We start from the raw sequence: 20,015 nt of genomic DNA on the forward strand, positions 1-20,015 counted from the left end.
AGGAATCCGGAGCAGCCCAGTTGTGTACCTGATTTCTCTTGTTTGGCAGATGTCCTCAATGCAGAAGTGGCTTTGAGTGCTGATCATACGTTGCTTATCTTTCTTACCTTCTCCTGAATTTTTGCTAGCTATTTTCTCACTGTTTTGTCAACTTTTTACTGTTTTTAACAAAATCTTCGTTCTACTTTATTGCCTAGATCTGTGCTATTTAGATAATGTACACTAAATATTAATAGAATTAAAGTAATTTATCCAGGTTTTTTGTTGCATTTAATGAAAGGGTTAATCTGAAATAATTTCACCTTCCATTACTGAAACACTCACTTTTTTTAATTGCTCTTTTTTAAAGCAGCATTATTGAAATATAATCCGTGTAATATGCAGCTCACACATTTAAAGTGTATAGTTGTCTTTAATATATTCACAGGGTTGTGCAAGCATCACCACAATCTAATTTTTGTGCCCCCTAAAAAAAAGGTACCCTGTATATTAGCTTTCACTTCCTATTTACCACTACCCTTAGCCCTGTTGTCGTTAGGTGCCGTTGAGTCAGTTCCGACTCGTAGTGACCCTATGTACGAAGGAGCGAAATACTGCACAGTCCTGCACCATCTTACAATTGCTGCTGTGTTTGAGCCCCTTGTTACAGCCACTGTCAATCACCTCATTGAGGCTCTTCCTCTTTTTTCGCTGACCCATTACTTGACCAAGCATGATGACCTTCTACAGGGACTAATCTCTCCTGATAACATGTCCAAAGTATGTGAGATGAAGTCTTAGGAGCCATCCTCACTTCTAAGTATTCTGGCTATACTCTTCCAAGACAGATTTGTTCGTTCTTTTGCCAGTCCATGGTATATTCAATATTCTTCGTCAATACCATAATTCAAAAACATCAATTTTTCTTCAGTTTTCCTTATTGACTGTCCAGCTTTTGCATGCATATGAGGCGGTTGAAAATACCATGGCTTGGGTCAGGCACATCTTAGCCCTCAAAGTGACATCTTTGCTTTTCAGCACTTAAAAGAGATCTTTTGAGCAGACTTGCCAGTGCAGTATGTCATTTGATTTCTTGACTGCTCCTTTCCACGGGCATTGATTGTAGATCGAAGTAAAATGAATTCCTTGACGACTTCAATATTTTTTCCATTTATTATGATGTTGCTTTTTGGTCCAGCCCTTAGGATTTTTGTTCTCTTTCTGTTGAGGTGCAGTCCATACTAAAGACTATATAGTCTTTGATCTTCTTGGCTTTCAGGAAGCAAGGCTGTGTCATCTGCATATTGCAGATCGTTCATTAGTCTTCCTCCGGTCCTGATGCCGGGTTCTTCATGTGATCCAGCTTCCAGGATTATATGCTCGGCATGCGAATAAGTATGGTGAAAAGATACAGCCCTAACACACACCTTTCCTGATTTTAAACCACACCGGATCCCCTTGTTTTTTTCTGCACATATAGTCGCTGTTTATATTCTTGCAAAAAGGTATTTTCAATGAATAAATCATTGGTCTTGCAAACTTCCATCATGTGATTTATATCATTTATATCACCATGTATATTACCAAGGCAGTATTTTCTAATTAATGATCCTTTCTGTTTGTTTCCAACTTTCACGTTCCACTCACCAGTAATTAGCAGTGCATCTTGATTGCATGTTTGATTGATTTCAAATTACAGAGAAGTTGGTAAAAATCTTCAGTTCCTTCATCTTTAGTCCTTAGTGGTTGGTGTGTAAATTTGAACAATAGTTGTATTAATTGGTCTTCCTTGTAGGCATATGGGTATTATCCTTTTACTGACAACATCATACTTCAGGATAGATCTTGAAATGTTCTTGTTGACAGTGAATGCGATAGTAGACCATGTGAATGTCCAATTCAGAGTGGCCAATACCAGTCCATTTTAGCTCATTAATGCCTAGGATATCGATCTTTATGAGTTCCATTTCATCTTTGATGACTTTAATTTTCCTAGATTCATACTTCGTAATTCCACGTTCCAGTTATTAATGGATGTTTGCAGCTGTTTCTTCTCATTTTGAGTCATACCACATCAGCAAATGAAGGTCCCAAAAGCTTTATTCCATGCCCATCGTTAAGGTCGACTCTACTTTGAGGAGGCAGCTCTTCCCCAGTCGTCTTTTGAGTGCCTTCCAGCCTGAGAGGCTCATCTTCCAGCACTATGTATCAGTGTTCTGCTGATATTCATAAGGTTTTCACTGGCCAATTTTTTTAGAAGTAGGTCGCCACGTACTTCTTGCTAGTCTTAGTCTGGAAGCCCAGCTGAAACCCGTCCACCATGGGCAACCCTGCTGATATTTGAAATAACGGTAGCATAGCTTCTAGCAACACAGCAACATGCAAGCCACCACAGTACAACAAATTTACAGATGAGTGTTGGCTTCTAAGCCCTAAGCAACTGTTAATCTACTTTTTGATGTCTATTAGATTTTCCTGTTCTGGACATTACATATAAATGGAATCATAGTATGTGGTCTTTTGTGACTGACTTTTTTCATTTAGCATAATGTTTTCAAGGTTTATTAATGTTGTAGCATGTATTAGTGCTTCATTCTTTTTTTTAAGGTACAATATATTGCATTGTACAGATATACCGTTTATCGTTTATTCATCAGTCAGTGGACATGTCAGTTTCTACTTTTTTGTCAGTTGTAAGTAATGTTGCTAAACATTTGTACAAATTTTTGTGTGAATATATGTTTTCATGTCTCAGGTACATATCTAGGAGTAGAACTACTGGGCCATATGGTAACTCTGAGGAATTGCCAAATTTTTTTCCAAAATAGTTGCAACATTTTACTATCCCACCAGCAATATATATGGTTTCTAATTTCTCTACACTGTTGTCAACACTTGTGGTTATTTGAATTTTTTATTGTAGCCATCATAGTGGGTAGGAAGTGGTATTTCATTGTGGTTTTGATTTACATGCCCCTAATGTAATGGTGTTGTTCACCTCTGTATTCCCTGCGCCTAGAACACCCAAAAGCCCACTGCTTTGGAGTTGGTTCCAATTCATAGCAACCCTATAGGACAGAGTAAAACTGCACACAGGGTTTCTAAGGATGTAAATCTTTACGGAAACAGACTGCCACATCTTTCACCTGTGGAGCAGTTGGTAGGATTGAACTGCTGACCTTTTGCATATTAGCCAAGCTCTTTAACCACTGTGCCACCAGGCCTCCTGTACCTAGAACAGTGCCATTTAAATATGTGATGAAGGGTTAGAGGGGTTGTATCTTTTCTTGAAATGAAATATACACCCTCATAAGCAGTAATTTGTAATTTCTTTTTCTGAAAGTGACAAGATATGAGAACAAGGTTTCAATTACTAGCCATTCTTTTATCCTTCTTGATTGTCTACAGCCCCGTTGTCAGCACTTCTGAGAAATACTTTCCACCTCTTTCAATGTACTGCATTTTTAAACTGGCAAGACGTGCAGAGAAACCATTTCTTTCTCTCATTAACTAGTTAAAGGATTAACAATGTATCACAAAAGATAGCTTTAAATTATGTATGTTTTAATAAATTATATATTCTTAATTTTTAAGTTAAAAAGCAATACATTATTTCAGAAAATTTAGAACATAAAGGGAAATAAACTCTCATAATCCTAACGCCTTAACACAAACGTATTTGGTATTTGGAGATACTTTCTCAACAGTCTGTTTTCCTATCATCGTCTTTTTTTTTTTTTTTTTTTTACGTTTAGTAGATCCTTGCTCTTCACAAGAGTATACCCCAACATCTGCACAAAACCAGTTTAGCATGTAATTTGCCCATTAAATGTAATATTGTTACCGTTGAGTCACCTCTGGCACATGGCAGCCGTATGTATAACAGAATGAAATGTTGCCCAGTCCTGTGTCATCTTCGTGATTGTTGGTATGGTGTATAGGATGGCTGAAATTCTTCAGTCTTACTGAGGGTTATGGCATATGCTATAGTGAATAAGAAATAGAGAATGGACAAAGGTATTTTAAGTAGTCAATGCTGGATGGTCAGCAGGCTCATTCACTAATCTTAATAACTTTAACTTCCTAGGATTTTTTTATTTTAACTTTTTTCTTTGAAATAATTTTAGACTTAAAGAACAGTTGCAAAGATAGTATAGAGAGTACCTGAATACCCCTCATTCGGCTTCCCATAATGTTAATATTCTGCATAACCATGGTATAGTTATCAAAACTCAAAAGGTAACATGGTACATCACTACTAATTAAACTGCAAACTTTGGATTTTACCAAGTTTTTTTGTTTATTTATTTATTTTTTAAACTTATTACGGTGAAACTTATGTACATGTATATAGAGAGAGAGAGAAACCCTGGTGGTGCAGTGGATAAGCGCTGCACTGCTAATTGCAAGGTTGGTGGTTCAAACCCACCAACCGCTCTGGGGAGGAGAGGTGTCGCAGTCTGCCTCTGTAGCGATTACAGCCTTGGAAACCCTGTGGGGCAGTTCTGCTGTGTCCTATAGGGTGGCTATGAGTTGGAATCAATTTGACAGCAATGGGTTTTAAATATATATATGATACATATACACGTATGTACGTATACACATACGCATACATAGGTATGTGTAATAAACTTTTTTAATCATTTTAAAGTGTACAGTTCAGTGACATTAATTACATTCATCATATTGTGCAACCATCACTACTATATAGTTCCAAAAGTTTTCATCACCCCAAACAGAAACTCAGAACTCTTTAGCAATGACCTCCCATTACCCCCTTTCCCCATGCTCTGGTTACCCATTTTAATAAACTTTTGTCTCTGTGCATTTGCCTGTTCTAGTTGTTTTACATAAGTGGGATCATAGAATATTTGTCCTTTTGTATCTGACTTATTTCACTCAGCATAATGTTCTCAAGGTTCATCCATGTGGTAGCATATATCAGATATTCATTTCTCTTAATGACCGAATAATATTCTGTTGTATGTATATTTCATATTTATCTATTCATCTGTTGACGGCCATTTGGGTAATTTCCACCTTTTGGCTATAGTGAATAATGCTGCAGTGAACACTGGCATACAAGTATCAGTTTGAGACACTGCTTTCAGTTCTTTGAGTATATATCCAGGAGTGCAGTTGCTGGGTCATATGGTAATTCTATTTTTAACTTTTTAGAAACTGCCAAGCTGTTTTCCACAGCAGCTGCCCCATTGTACATTCCTACTAGCAATGCATGAAGTTTCCAGTTTCTTCACACTTTTGCCAACGTTTTTTTTTTTCCGTGTTTTTGGTTATAGCCATGTTGTTGGGTGTGAAGTGGTATCTCATTGTGGTTTTGATTTGCATTTCCTTGATGACTAGTGATGTTGAGCATCTTTTCATGTGTCTCCCCAATTCAAGACAGTTTCTCAGTCTTTGCTTATCTTTTATGACATTAACATTTTTGAAGATTACTGGTTAGTTGTTTTTTACAAGATCTCTCAATTTGGAAATGTCTCGTGTTTTTTCATGATTGGATTGGGGTTGTGGTTTTTTGGCAAAAATACCCCAGCAGTGGTGTTGTGTCCTTTTCAGTGCATCATATTGAGGGTTCCTGATGTCAGTATGTCTTATTACTGGTGATACCAACCTGGATCACTTGATTAAGCTGGTATCTGCCTTGTTTTTCTGCTGTAAAGTTACTATTTTTACCTTTGTAATTAGTAAATATTAGGAAGAAGATACTTTGAAAGCTATGCTTTCTCTTAAACTTTTGCCCACTGCTTTAGCATTTATCTGTGGATCTTAACTACAGTGATTATTGCTGAAGTGTTCTGATGGTAACTTTTTAATTGTCTCATTACTTCTGCATTTATTAATTGGGATTCTTCTTGAAGGAAAAATTGTCTCTTATCCCCCGTTTATTATTTCTATCATGTATATTCAGTATGGACTCGTGGATATTTATTTTATTCTCTGGGTTATAATTCCATGATATTATTATTTACTTTGTTGCTTAAATTGTTCCAGTTTTGGCCATTGGGAGCCCTTTCAAATTTTCTTGGCATGAGTAGATAGTCCAGGCTCATCTTATATTTTTCCTGCCTCACCCCTAGAATCACCCACTTCTCCAGAGAGCCCTGGTTTCTTTTATTTTAAGAATGGTATTTGGAAGCCTAGATGTGCTGTTTGCTACCAGAGTAAAACTGCTTCTAGGCTGTCAGAGCTAGGAAGTATATGTATGTATACTGATCCAGGTATACACACATTTAAATATGTGTATACATGGATATATATATGTACAAGTTATACATCAGTTTTTTTTGACATAAAAACCATGAGATCATACTGATACCTCTCAGTCCAATCCTGCACCAATAGACCTGCTTATTTATAACTTCTTTCTCTTTCAGCGAGAAACATGGCTTTCATTAACTACATTTATTTATCATACACCCTTACTTTTTGATGACTATAATATACATTTATGCTTCAGTGGGATTGTTCTTGAATATTCATGAATAACAAGAATCAAGTATATTTGTTATAATGTATGTAGAATTCTGTGTACTCTAAAGACACCTTTACGAAGTGAATTTTAGAAGGGATTTGTAAATCAAGTGTGGTTTGATTTCTTATTTGATCTTTTGCTTAATTATGGATTTAGCATTTTTTGTATGCTTTGGTTATGTGACGGAAGCCCTGGTGGCGTAGTGGTTAAGTGCTACGGCTGCTAACCAAAGGGCAGCAGTTCAAATCCGCCAGTCGCTCCTTGGAAACTCTATGGGGCAGTTCTACTCTGTCCTATAGGGTCGCTATGAGTCGGAATCAACTCGACGGCACTGGGTTTGGTTTGGTTTGGTTTTTTGGTTATATGACACCAAATTATATTCTTAAACGAGTTCAAGTGTTTCACAAATTTGCTTCAAAAAAAATTTTTTTTTATAGGTCTTAACTTGCAGAGTCAATTTAACCTGGAAAACGTGACTGTTTTCAATACCAATGAGCAGGAAAGCACGCTGGGCCAGAAGGTGAGGCTGATACGGAATCTAACAGAACATATTTATAAATTTGTTATTGAGATCACACATGTGAATAGGATCTCTAAAGTCATTAAAAATTAATAAACCTTTAGTTTTATTTCCAGTTATAGACGTAACATTTATCTGCGTAAAAAAATCAAACAATATAGAAACGTATGCCATAGAAAGTACAACTACCCCATAATTCAAGGTCCCAAAGACAACCACTTTAAGCATGCTGTGTCTATCCTTCCAGGACTTACTGAGTATATGTACAAATGTATATAATTTTTTCCCAAAAATTAAGTCACATAAAACATACCAAAACCAAAAAAAATCTCACTGCCATCAAGCCAGTTCCGACTCATAGCGACCCCATAGAACAGAGTAGAACTGCCCCATAGGGTTTCCAAGGAGCATCTGGTGGATTCGAACTGCCAACCTTTTGGTTAGGGGCCGTAGCTCATACCACTGTGCCACCAGGGTTTCTGCCATAATACATACTGTTTTGTAATTTTTGTTGTTGTCTTAACAGTACAAAACGGGTACATTTCTGCATCAGTACATTTAAATCTGTCTCAGTCTTTTAATGGGTATTATAAGTCTTTGAATGGATATACTATAATCCTGTCAGTGGACATTTACATAATCTCTAATGGTAAAAAATTGGTAATAGTATTATATTAATTGTTGTCGTGTGCCATTGAATCAATTCCAACTTGTAGCAACCTTACATGACAGAGTAAAATTGCACTTTAGTGTTTCCTAGGCTGTAATATTTATGGAAGCAGATCACCAGGTCTTTTCTCCCTTGCAGCTGCTGGTAGGTTCAAACCACCAACCTTTTGGCTAGCATCTGAGTGCTTAACCATTGCATCAGCAGGGCTCCTTAGTATTATATATACCACACTAAATTATGGAGGTGTCTCCTTAGGATAAATTTCTATAAATTGTTGGGTCAAAATGTATGCATATATCAGATTTTCATAGCTGTTGCCCAGTTACTTCTCAACAGGGTTGTACCCATTTACTAGCATCAGTGCCACATGGAGAATGCACTGTCTTACACCAACACTGGGAATTACCAATTTTTAAAAAATCTTTGCTTAATTGATATGTATTACTGAAAAATCTTTGTTTTAACTTATATTTCTTTGATTATTAACAGAGTTGAGGAATTTTCTGTATGCTTTGGAATTTTTCTTCTGTGAATTGCCTGTTCATACCATTTGCCCGTTTTACTGTTGAGCTTTTTCTCATTGATATTAGTTATTAATTCATTGTCTTGCATGTGTTACAGATTTTTTCCCTCAGTTTATGGGTTTTCTTTAAAATTATTTATGATGCCTTGCTATATAAAACCAAACCTGTTGCCGTCAAGTCGATAGGGCAGAGTAGAACCTATAGGGTAGAGTAGAACCACCCCATAGAGTTTCCAAGGGGGGCCTGGTGGATTCAAACTGCTGACCTTTTGATTAGCAGCCATAGCCCTTAACCACTATGCTGCCAGGGTTTCCCTTTGCTGTACAGAGCTTTTAAATTTGGGTGTAATATTAACGTTTGTCTTGGGTTTTCTTTTAAATCCTTAATCCAGCTGGAGTGTTAGGGTTTGGAATAAGTTGAGTTATAATTTTATTTCTAAATGGTGAACGACGTATCTCAGAACCATTTGCTAAATAATCCATCATATGTTCACTGATTTTTACAAGGGCATCAGCTATAGACAATTCATTTTTAAGGCTTATTTACCATATATCTGAGACAGTCCAGAGTTAGCAGATTTCAGCACCTACTCTTTATCTAGGGACAAATCGTAAAGCTTAAAAAATTATTAGATGTAACTAATACGTCATAAAATAATTGTATTAGTTTTATGTAATTTATTCCTTAAAATATAATCAATATGGAAATAATGTTCAGTTTGCTTCAGAATTTCTAGAAACTTGTCCTTTACCTCTTATACATACATAATCTTTTAGGCACATCTTGGACCGTTCCATGTAAACTTGTTATTTTGGAAATGTTCAGTATAGAGTTGGGCACCCCCCTCTACCTTCAACCAGCACATCCTCACTTTAAGTCAAGAGTTCTTTATTGCTGTTCTTAGAGTCTTTACTATACTAGTGATCTTCTCAGTTCTCTAAGAGATCATTGTATATGTTTCCAAAATATATTTTATCCATAGGCCCTTCATTCCCAGGGGAAATCTGCTGACCAAGTTTTGAGAAATGCTGGTTTAAATCTTTTCACTGGGTTTTCATGGCTGTCTTAAATCATTGTCATACTGCTCTTGGGTCATTGACCCCTGTCACATAGCATTCCCATTGCCTTAAAGATTAGTTATAGGTCTTGGTAGTTACTGTGCCTGGACTTCTCTAGTAATGGTTGTATGGCAGTGTGTGAATGACCAATTATTCCAGCCTTTATCTTCAGCCTGACAACTGCTTCATGACAGGCTGTACAATCTTTTCATTTTAGCACACTGAGGATAGAGAAGAAGGAATGGATGTAGAAGAAGGTGAAATGGGAGATGATGAAGCTCCAACAACTTGGTGAGTTTTTAGAACATGAGATATCTTAATTTACAAAGATAATACTTTAGTAATTTATCAAATACTAGAATGAGGAGGGTTTGGTTTGGAGTGAAGATATAGGATAAGGAGGAAGGAAGTAATGCTTATTGATTTCTATTTGTAACTTTTGTGTATATTCCTTATAATAATAAGTCCTAAATCAGTAATGGGCTGTCCCACTTGGTTTCTAAATTACATGCAGACAGTTCGTTGTTTACATAGCCTCACTTATGCATGTGTCTAACATTTGAAAAACCGTCCGCAGACAACCAAGGAGCACCTCCCCTTCTCCCTCCCGGCAAATGCTGTAGGCCTAGTGCCTTTGGGTATTGGGCTTTCTTTTTCGTGAAATTGGTGGGATAAGAAATCTCCTTTCACTCCTCTCTCTGCCTTCCTATCACTGTGTCTTATCTTATCCTCTAAACCTTGTATTTTCTTCCCATATAATTTCTTCCTAGTGCTGGTTAAAAGAAAGAAAGAAGAGAAAAGGAAAGGCATGAAGAAAAACTTTCTTTTACTAGCACTCTTCCAGGTGTCCGAGGCCATAAAAGTTATCCTGATCACTTGTAATTGGGAGAATTTCCATTATTACTGTCCAGAAGATCAAGAGGGGTTCCAGTTTCTGCCACCAGGGCTATACCACAGGGAGGTATATTCCTAGCATCCAAGATTTGAAATCCAAACACATATCCCTAAGGCAACATTAGAAGTAATGTGGCTCCAGGCTTAACTCCAATACTTCTAGTCATTTGACCTTTAGCAAGTCACTCAACCTCCCTGAAACTGACTTTCTACATCTTTAAAATGTAGTGGTACCACTTACCTGGTAGCATTGTTAAAAGGATTAAATGAGGTGCTGACTGGAAATGGTCTATTACAGCACTTGGTAGTTATCCTTATTAACACTGTACTGTTGATATTATATGTAGTGGTATATATAGAGCACTTAGAACAGTGTATTCAGATCAGTCTATTTATCTGTCTGTCTCATCTAGCTGTCGTTCTCTCACCGCTTCCTGCCTTTCCCCTTCTTCTCCCAGTAAACACTGTTACATTCAAAGGAAACACTTGATTCCAAACTTAATGGTAAAGGAGAGGAACAGCTATTATTAGCTGTAATTATTATAACTTTTTTAGAGACCTGTTCATGTACATTGGGGGCAGAGTAGGCTTTTGGGATCTAGACTAAACAACATTAAGGGCAATGGGCCAGGATAGTAGGATTCAGGGCAATGAGTCATCTGAAGTATAAACAGAGCCCCCAAAACAAACTCTGCCCAATGTGGTCTTGTCTAATTAGACTTTTCCTAAGCCTGTGTAGGTAATATAGCCCCCATTGGTCATGTTCGTAAAGTAGCACCAGCTGTGGAAGAATTACTTAAATAGTACCCTCACACAGCTGCCTCAATGACTATTTTTTCAGTGGAAGAAGGAAGTATATAGCAACTTATTTTGTGATCAGCTATATTACCAGGTAATTTTAGGCACTAAGAGCACTTCACCCATGTATCTGTAATATGAAGTCCATTTCAGATTTGGCTCACCCACTGCTTCTTTTTTGCAAACAGCCTGCAGTTATTTTCTTTGCTACTACCGGGTTACACATAGTACACCATCTAGCTAAACTTGCTAAAGTGTTTATCTGACTTTACATTGTCTTAGGTATCTAGTGCTGGTATCACAGAAATAGCACAGATGGGTGGCTTTAACAAACAGAAATTTATTTTTTCGCAGTTTACCCAAAAAAAAACAAACTCGTTGCTGACAACTCAGTTCCAATTCATAGCAACCCTATAGGACAGAGAACTGCCCCATAGAGTTTCCAAGGAGCACCTGGTGGATTCACAGGAGCACCTGGTGGATTCAAACCGCTCACCTTTTCTTACTAGCCATAGCTTTTAACCATTATGCTACCAGGGTTTCCTGTCACAGTTTAGGAGGCTAGAAGTCCGAATTCAGGGTGCTGGGTCTAAGGGAAGGCTTTCTCTCCCTGTCGGCCCTGGAGGAAGGTCCTTATCTCTTAGCTTCTGCTTCCAGGTTCCTTGGAGATCTCCATGTCTCTTGGCATCTTTTTTACCCCACCTCTGCTCACTCAGTTGCTTGTTTAATCTATTTTATATCTTAAAAGAGATTGAAGACACACCCTACAAAAACCCTGTCTCATTAACATAACAAAGACAGCCCACTCCCAAATTGGATTATAAATGGAAAGAGACAGTGGAGAAGCTCAATATCATCAGTCAGTATTAGGCCAGGGGCCATCTGCAGAACAGACCATCAACTGCTCATGTGCACGTTTAAGTTGAAGCTGAAGAAAATTACAACAAATCCATGAGAGCCAAAATACTACCTTGAGTATATCCCAGCTGAATTTAGAGACCATCTCAAGAATAGATTTGACTCACAGAGCACTAATGACCAAAGACCAGAGGAGTTGTGGAATGACATCAAGAACATTGTACGTGAAGAAAGCAAGAGGTCATCAAAAAAAACAAGAAGGAAAGAAAAGACCAAAATGGATGTCAGAAGAAACTCTGAAACTTGATCTTGAAAATTGAGTAACTAAAGCATACCAAAGAAATGATCACTTAAAAAAGCTGAGCAGAACATTTCAAAGGACAGCTCAGGACTACAAAGTAAAGTATTATAAATGATGTATGCAAAAACCTGGAATTAGAAAACCAAAAGGGAAGAATAGACTCAGCATTTCTCAAGCTGAAAGAACTGAATTAAAAAAATTAAGCCTCGAGTTGCCATATCAAAGGATTCAGGGGCAAAATATTAAACTACACAGGAAGCATCAAAAGAAGATGGAAGGAATACACAGAGTCACTGTAGCAAAAAGAATTGGTCGACATTCAACCACTTCAGGAAGTACCATATGAACAAGAACCAGTGGTACTAAAGGAAGAAGCCCAAGCTGCACTGAAGGCATTGGCAAAAAACAGGGCCCCAGGAATTGACAGAATAATAATTGAAATGTTTCAACAAACACATACAGCGCCGGAGGTGCTCACTCGTCTGTGCCAAGAAATTTGGAGGACAGCTACCTAGCCAACCGACTGGAAAAGATCTGTATTTATGCCCATTCCAAAGAACGGTGATCCAACAGAGTGCAGAATCTATCAAACGGTATTATTAATATCACTACAAGTAAAATTTTGCTGAAGATCATTCAGAAGCAGTTGCAGCAGTACATCAACGGGGAACTGCCAGAAATTCAAGCCAGATTCAAAAGAGGACATGATATGAGGGATGTCATTGCTGAGGTCAGACAAATCTTGCCTGAAAGCAGAGAATACGAGAAAGATGTTTACCCGTGTTTTATTGACTATGCAAAGACATTGGACTGTGTGGATCATAACAGATTATGGAATACGTTGCAAAGAATGGGAATTCCAGGACACTTAATTGTGCTCACAAGAAACCTGTACATAAACCAAGAGGCGGCAGTCATTTGAACAGAACAAGGGGATACTGCGTAGTTTAAAATAAGGAATGGTGTATGTCTGGATTGTACCCTTTCACCATATTTATTAAATCTGTATGCTGAGCAAATAATCTGAGAATCTGGAATATATGGTGAAGAATGCAGCATCGGGATTGGTGGAATACTTATCAATAACCTGTGTTACGTAGATGATGGAAACCCTGGTGGCATAGTGGTTAAGTGCTGTGGCTGCTAACCAAGAGGTCAGCAGTCAAATCTGCCACGCGCTCCTTGGAAACTCTACAGGGCAGTTCTATTCTGTCCTATGGGGTCGCTATGAGTTGAAATCGACCCGACGGCAGTGGGTCTTTTTTTTTTATGCGGATGATACAACCTTGCTTACTGAAAGTGAAGAGGCCTTGAAGCAGTTACTGGTGAAGATCAAAGACTACATCCTTGAGTATGGATTGCACCTCAACAGAAAGAAAACAAAAATTCTCATGGCTGGACCAATAAGCAACATGATAAACAGAGGAAATGTTGAAGCTGTCAAGGATTTCATTTTACTTGGATCCGTAATCAATGCCCACAGAAGCAGTAGCCAGGAAATTAAACTACGTATTGCATTGGGCAAATCTGCTGCAAAAGAACTCTTTAAAGTGTTAAGAAGCAAAGATGTCACTTTGATGACTAAGATGCTCCTGACATAAGACATGGTATTTTCAGTTGCCTCAGATACATGGGAAAGCTGTGCAGTGAATAAGGAAGACTGAAGAAGAATTGGCGTCTTTGAATTACAGTGTTGACAAAGAATATTGAATATACCATGGACTGCCAAAAGAACAAACAAATCTGTCTTGGAAGGAGTACACCTAGAATGCTCCTTAGCAGCAAGGATGGCGAGACTTTGTCTCACATACATTGGGCATGTTATCAGGAGGGATGGTCCCTGGAGAAGGACATCGTGCTTGGTAAAGTAGAGCATCAGCAAAAAACAGGAAGACCCTCAACAAGATAGGTTGACATAGTGACTGCAACAGTGAGCTCAAGCATAACAACAGTTGTGAGGACGGTGCAGGACTGAGCAGTGCTTAATTCTGTTGTACATAGGGTCACTGTGAGTCAGAATCAACTTAGTGGCACCTAACAACAACAACATAGAGGTTAGAATTTACAACACAGGTTTTGGGGGGACACATTTCAATCCATAACAGGCGCATAGTTCACAACCACTGTAGTCCGTCTGAGTGAGTACCTAAGGATGATTTCAGGCTTTGTAAAACAGCATATAAACTTTAGGACTGCTATTTCCTTGAAGATAAAGGGCTTTTTCAGTTACTTCTAAATTCACAAATTTATTTCAGGTAATTGAGGCTGTGAGAAGTATGAGTGTAAGATAAGTGATGTTACTGTGTACATATACATGTGTATGTTTTTCTTGAATGATAAGCCAATCGATAGACCTTTAGTCCGTTAAAATTATTCTTGAAGAAGATATTTTATGACATTGACTTGTTAAGTTTGTAATATTAACCATATGAATTAGATTCTTCATCAAAGGTGTTTCCATTTGTTTTACTAAAATTCTTTTCCCTTTGTTTTACCTTAGATCATTTATATACCTTTTCAGAATTTTCTATAGAAAACTGAATTTTAATCAATTGTCTTACACATTTCTACTCTAACCCGTTTTTGTTATCTACGAAGAAACTAAGCACTTGCCAGTCTTAAACATTAACCTCTCACCTAAAAATAACTTTAAGAAAGTATTACAGTGAAAAGTATATATGTTTTATTTGACTATAATCCTTTAAAAAGCACTATAATATTTCCTTTCATACTACCTAGTCATCAGAAAAAGGAATTTTAAGTTTATCAATCCCAAAGATGAGAGATAGAGATTAATTTACTTCATTTTACTGGCTAGACTAGGGAAGGCAAGACTCTTAAGATCAGAGTACTGTTGGGAATTGCTAAACCAAACATCCTGTTTCCCCTGTAAAATTATAGTCCTACTTTTGGAATATTTACATGGACATGAAGCTTAAGAGAAAATGCTGGCTGTAATCTATAGGTTCAGCTTTCTGAGGTTTACTTTGAAAGAGTGGGGTAAGGTAGTACACAGTTGTTTTCTAGACAAAATTAATTTTTGCAGAGGTGATATTGAAATTTTTTATGGATATTTGAGATCCTAAAATAGTTAATACCTCAAACATGTTACATGGGTAATACTAGAAGATTTTATTGGCTGTTTTGAATGCTGTGGAACATTAGAGCATTTTGTTAAAAGCAGTCTCTTAGATAAATAAGGTCTGAAATATTTGTTAGATCATTTAAAATTATTTTATAGTATAATGATTGCTTATAAACTTATAAATTAAAAGAATGTGTATTAACACTGTAGATTTGTAATCCAGCCAAATTAGATGTTGAATTAGTAATGCCGTAATAAACACATTTTAAAAAGGTTGATCATACCTGTGCATTTGTCTCATACTAGGATTTCTTAACTTAGCATATTAGAATGTAATGTCTTTTAACACAGATCACATTAACATTAGCTTAAACAATGTAGACATTGATTTGTTCTCACATAAAAGTCTGGGGACAGGCACCAGGGCTGGAAGGGCAGCACTATTCCGTGAAGTTGTCTGAGAAGCCAGGTTCCTTCTACCATCTTGCTCCACCGTCCTTCAGGGTTTGCCATTTTCCTGTAGCCCAAGATGGCTCACTACCACATCTGCAGTCTAGCCAACGAGAAGGGAAAAGGGGAAATTGAAAAATGTGGCCCAAAAGTTGTACACATGACTTCCATTCCCAACCAGTTGGCCAGAATTTAATCACATGGCCACACCTAGCCACCAGAGAGGTTGAGAATAATGAGAATAATGACAAGCCTAACCCAAAATCAGGGATTCCTTTGCTAGGTGAACAGGGAAATAGGTATCTGTCTGCCATATCGAGGTCTGTGAATCCCCTGAAATTGTTTACAAAATTGTGTTTCTGAATGTGTTCTTTTCTGGGCAAAGAAGACAGAGTAGAACCACCCCATACAGTTTCCAAGGAACAGCTGGTTAGCAGCTGTAGCACTTAACCACTATGCATCAGGGCTGCAAAGAGGCCATAGCTCTCATCACCTTCTTGTGTGTGTTGGGGGGGGGGGGGATGGTAGGGGGGTCATGACCTAAAAATTAAGAACACTCAGATATTTCTAAAAGAATATATGTGACTGATTTCATATAACATTTACTTTATTAGCTCCATTCCAATTGATTACAACCTATATCGAAAATTCTGGTCACTTCAAGATTACTTCAGGAACCCCGTGCAATGTTATGAGAAGATTTCTTGGAAAACTTTTCTCAGGGTGAGTTGCCAATCACAGACTATCAAAAACTCAATATTTTACAGTTATTAAGTTAATAATTACAGCCTTAGTTTTTTCTGTTTTTGTTTTTACCCAGTGAGTGTCATCAGCATAAATTGATGAATGTTTGTAGAATATTCTCACTTGACTTTGCACAAAACTATTGCAGCAGTCCTGTTAGAACAGGCGTCTACAGATGGGACCCTTGGACCAAGCCCAGTCTGCTGCCTGATTGTATGAACAGTTTTATTGGAACACAGCCAAGTACATTTATTTATTAATTGTCTGTGGCTGTTTTTGCACTGTAATGGCAGAACTGAGTAGTTGTAGTGGAGACCAGATGGGCTGCAAAGCCTAGATTATTGTCTGGCATTTGCAGAAGAAAGTTTTTCAACTCCTGTTTCATAAAAATTCTCTATTTCTTTTTCTTGGCTACTTAAACAGCAGCTGTCCTTTTTCGTTGTAATCAAAATCCAAGATAAACAGGCAGCTCTGAAAAAGTAGCTTGGGTGTGTTGTATTATTTTTAAGTCGTTATTTTATATGCAATATGTTTTGGGGGGAACTGCCCGAATTCAGATTAAATAGTGAGTGATAAATTATCTGGAATTGTCCTCCAACTGGATAGGATTTGACATCGTTTTCTTTGGTCAAAATCTTTAGCATATGAAGCACTTGAAAGTTTCCGTAACTGGTTAAACAGCTAATTCCACTGATAAATTCTTACACACTCTCGAAGCATTCCTTTCTCTGTCTGCCCCTTACACAAAACTGCATAAGAAATCATATTTCTTCAGCAGAGAATTTATTCCTATTTTATAATACTACGAAATCTGACACAAAATAGTGTTTTCCCCCGTTTTGTTACCACAATTTTTCTTGTTTCATTTATCTTACAGTGTATCTATATGATTAAGCATCATTAAGTTCTAAATATTTTGATTATGAAAAGCGTTGAACAAAGTACTGGGCAACAATGCCAAAAGCAATTAATTTATTTTTTTACTTTGCAGTACTCCGAAGAAGTTTTAGCTGTTTTTAAAAGTTATAAATTAGATGATACTCAGGCCTCAAGGAAAAAAATGGAAGAATTAAAAACAGGAGGAGAGCATGTATATTTTGCAAAATTTTTAACAAGTGAAAAGGTACAATCTTTCTTCAATAAGTATAATATATGCTGTGTTTTTTTCTATTTAGCTGATATTCTTCAGTACAATAGAAATGTTTCTTATTGCTGATTAAAGCTGATAAATGTTAGTGTGAGAAGCCCATTTCTTCCTTGCACAGATAGACTAATGTGATTTCAGAGGTGAAGGAGGTTGTTCACATTACACCTGTTCTGCAGATTTTTTTTAGAATAAATTCAGTTTAATTACTTTAACGTGTATATATTTTGAACCTCATGTTAGGATTTAATTTGCATTTATGAAAATGTTTTGTAAATAGTCTTCATTAGATACAAAAGAGGGGTTTTAAAACTCCGTATTTATACCGTTTAATAAGTAAATTCTGTTCAGATGTAATGCTAAGGGATTGTGTAAGTTTTCTAGTCAAGGTAGCACATTGAGTCTATGTTTCAACTCATTCCCTTTGCTCCAAACACATAGCAATGACAGGTAAAATATAAAAAGAGAAAACCTAAAAGACAAAGCTGGGCTTCCAGAAACAAGATAAATATCTTCATGGACCAGGTATGCCACATAATGAGTGAAAGCAAAGCCTTGGGCCTGCTGGACTCTGTATCCAAAGCAGGTGGTGGCAGCTAGAAGTTTGGCTACAAGTAGTGAGACCAAATGCTCTGAATGGGACCAGAAACCAGAGCCAGATTCACTGCTGGAAGCCAGGGACTGGGGTAGAACTTTACCTGCTCTTGAAGCTAAGAAAATAGATTGCTAATCTTCTGTGAAGGGCTATGGTTTTATAGGAATTTTTGTGTCCCATCTGCTTGCTCTGTGACTGAATATGTGGAATCCCCAATATACCCATGAAACAGGTGCTCCAAAAAATCATCATAAGACTTTTTCCAAACTTGGGCCCAGATGCCCTGGAGGAGGCAGTTGCAAAACTGTTAGAGAGGGAAGGTTATACACAGAGAGAGAAAGAAGGGGAAATAAACATCCCAGAACAAAAGCTTCCCATTCAAAACTCTGACAAATTAACATTTCAAAACCCATAAAGAAATCTGATGCTAAGAAAGATCACAGCAAAATCAGCTGCTGGGGTTTACATGTATTTATTCCATATGAAATACACAATCTGACCAAGACTTTAAAATAAATATGTTTTGGATAATAAAAGAAAGAAAGACTGAGATGGCATTCACTGAAAAAGACCACGAAACTGTGAAACACAAACGGGCAGAAACGAAATGAAAAATATAATCATTGAAACAGGATTAAACTATAGAATGGACATAGATGGAAAGAAAACTAGTGAATTGAAGATAGTGATGAGAAGTTTACGCAGAACCCAGAACAAAGAGACAGATTTTCTTAAAAGTAAAAAAGCATTTAAGAACCATGAAGAATAGATTGAGAGGTTCCAACATGGCTAGTAGGATTTTCAAAGAAGAAAATAAAGAAAATGGTGGAGAAACTACCAAAAAGAATTGAAGTAAGTCCCCAGGTCCTCAAATCAAAAGCATACTACAACTGCTGAGGAAGACGAATCAAGATAAATCCACCCCTCACTACATCGTGCTGTAACTGCCGGGATTAAAGCCTCCAATGAAAAAAAAGACAAATACACAAGGAAAACACAGCTGTTTGCTGTTAGCATATTTCTAATAACCGACAATAGATACCAAAAGACAATGGAGAAATATTAAAGTGCTGAGGAAAAAAAAAACTATCAATCTAGACTTTCATGTCCAGATATCCAGCTAAACACTGTCAAGATTGTGGATAAAGACATTTTCATTCAAAGACTGGGAAAACTAACCACTCAAAGATCCTCATTTTGAAAAACCTACTAAAGGACGTTCTTCAGGAAGAAGGGAATTGAACCCATAAGAAAGGAGTGGGATGCAGAGAGCAATGGTGAGCACAAATATTGAAAAATATGACAGTTAATTTACTATTGACTAAAAAAAGTCAAAACTGATTTCTAAAAATTTTTTAATTAAAAAGAATGTTTTAATGCAGAATTAAAATTAGATGGCAATAACTGTATGAGAGGGGAAAGCGGATGTGTTTAATGAATAATTTAAGCATGTTATGGTCCTTTCATTATCAGGAGGAGGAAAGTAATACTGGATAGCTTTAGACTTTATTATGCATATTTAAAGGATAACCACCAAGAGAAAAAAAAAAAAAAACAATCCTATAGCTCCCAAACAGCAAAGATTTAAAAAGGGAGGCAGAAGGGAATATAGACTATAAATCCAACAAGGGCCAAGGAGGCACAATGGTTAAGTACTCAGCTGCTAACTGAAAGGTCAGTGGTTCCAACCCACCAGTGGGTCCACAAGAGAAAAGACCTGGCGATTACTCCCTTGAAGATTACAGCCTAGGAAACCCTATGGGGCAGTTCTGCTCTGTCCTGTAGGGTGGCTTTGTGTCAGAGTTGACTTGATGGCACACAACAACATGAATTCAGCAGATGATAGGAAAGGAGGAAAAAAAGCAAAAGGGAGGGTACAGATAATTCCAAATCTATCAGTAA

At 37.2% G+C, this 20,015-nt stretch overlaps 1 protein-coding gene across 1 annotated transcript in view; it reads left to right on the top strand.

The window, feature by feature from the left end:
* Window positions 1-20,015, top strand: part of THOC1 (THO complex subunit 1) — a 58,201-nt gene that overhangs the window by 10,139 nt on the left and 28,047 nt on the right. Inside the window, exons 8-11 of the mRNA XM_049901011.1 lie at window positions 6,910-6,992; window positions 9,462-9,535; window positions 16,245-16,353; window positions 17,366-17,497. Of these exons, the coding sequence (XP_049756968.1) occupies window positions 6,910-6,992; window positions 9,462-9,535; window positions 16,245-16,353; window positions 17,366-17,497 (398 nt within the window). The remainder of the gene's footprint in view (window positions 1-6,909; window positions 6,993-9,461; window positions 9,536-16,244; window positions 16,354-17,365; window positions 17,498-20,015) is intronic.

The sequence above is a fragment of the Elephas maximus genome, chromosome 11 (assembly GCF_024166365.1).
Source record: "Elephas maximus indicus isolate mEleMax1 chromosome 11, mEleMax1 primary haplotype, whole genome shotgun sequence".
Classification (NCBI taxonomy): domain Eukaryota; kingdom Metazoa; phylum Chordata; class Mammalia; order Proboscidea; family Elephantidae; genus Elephas; species Elephas maximus.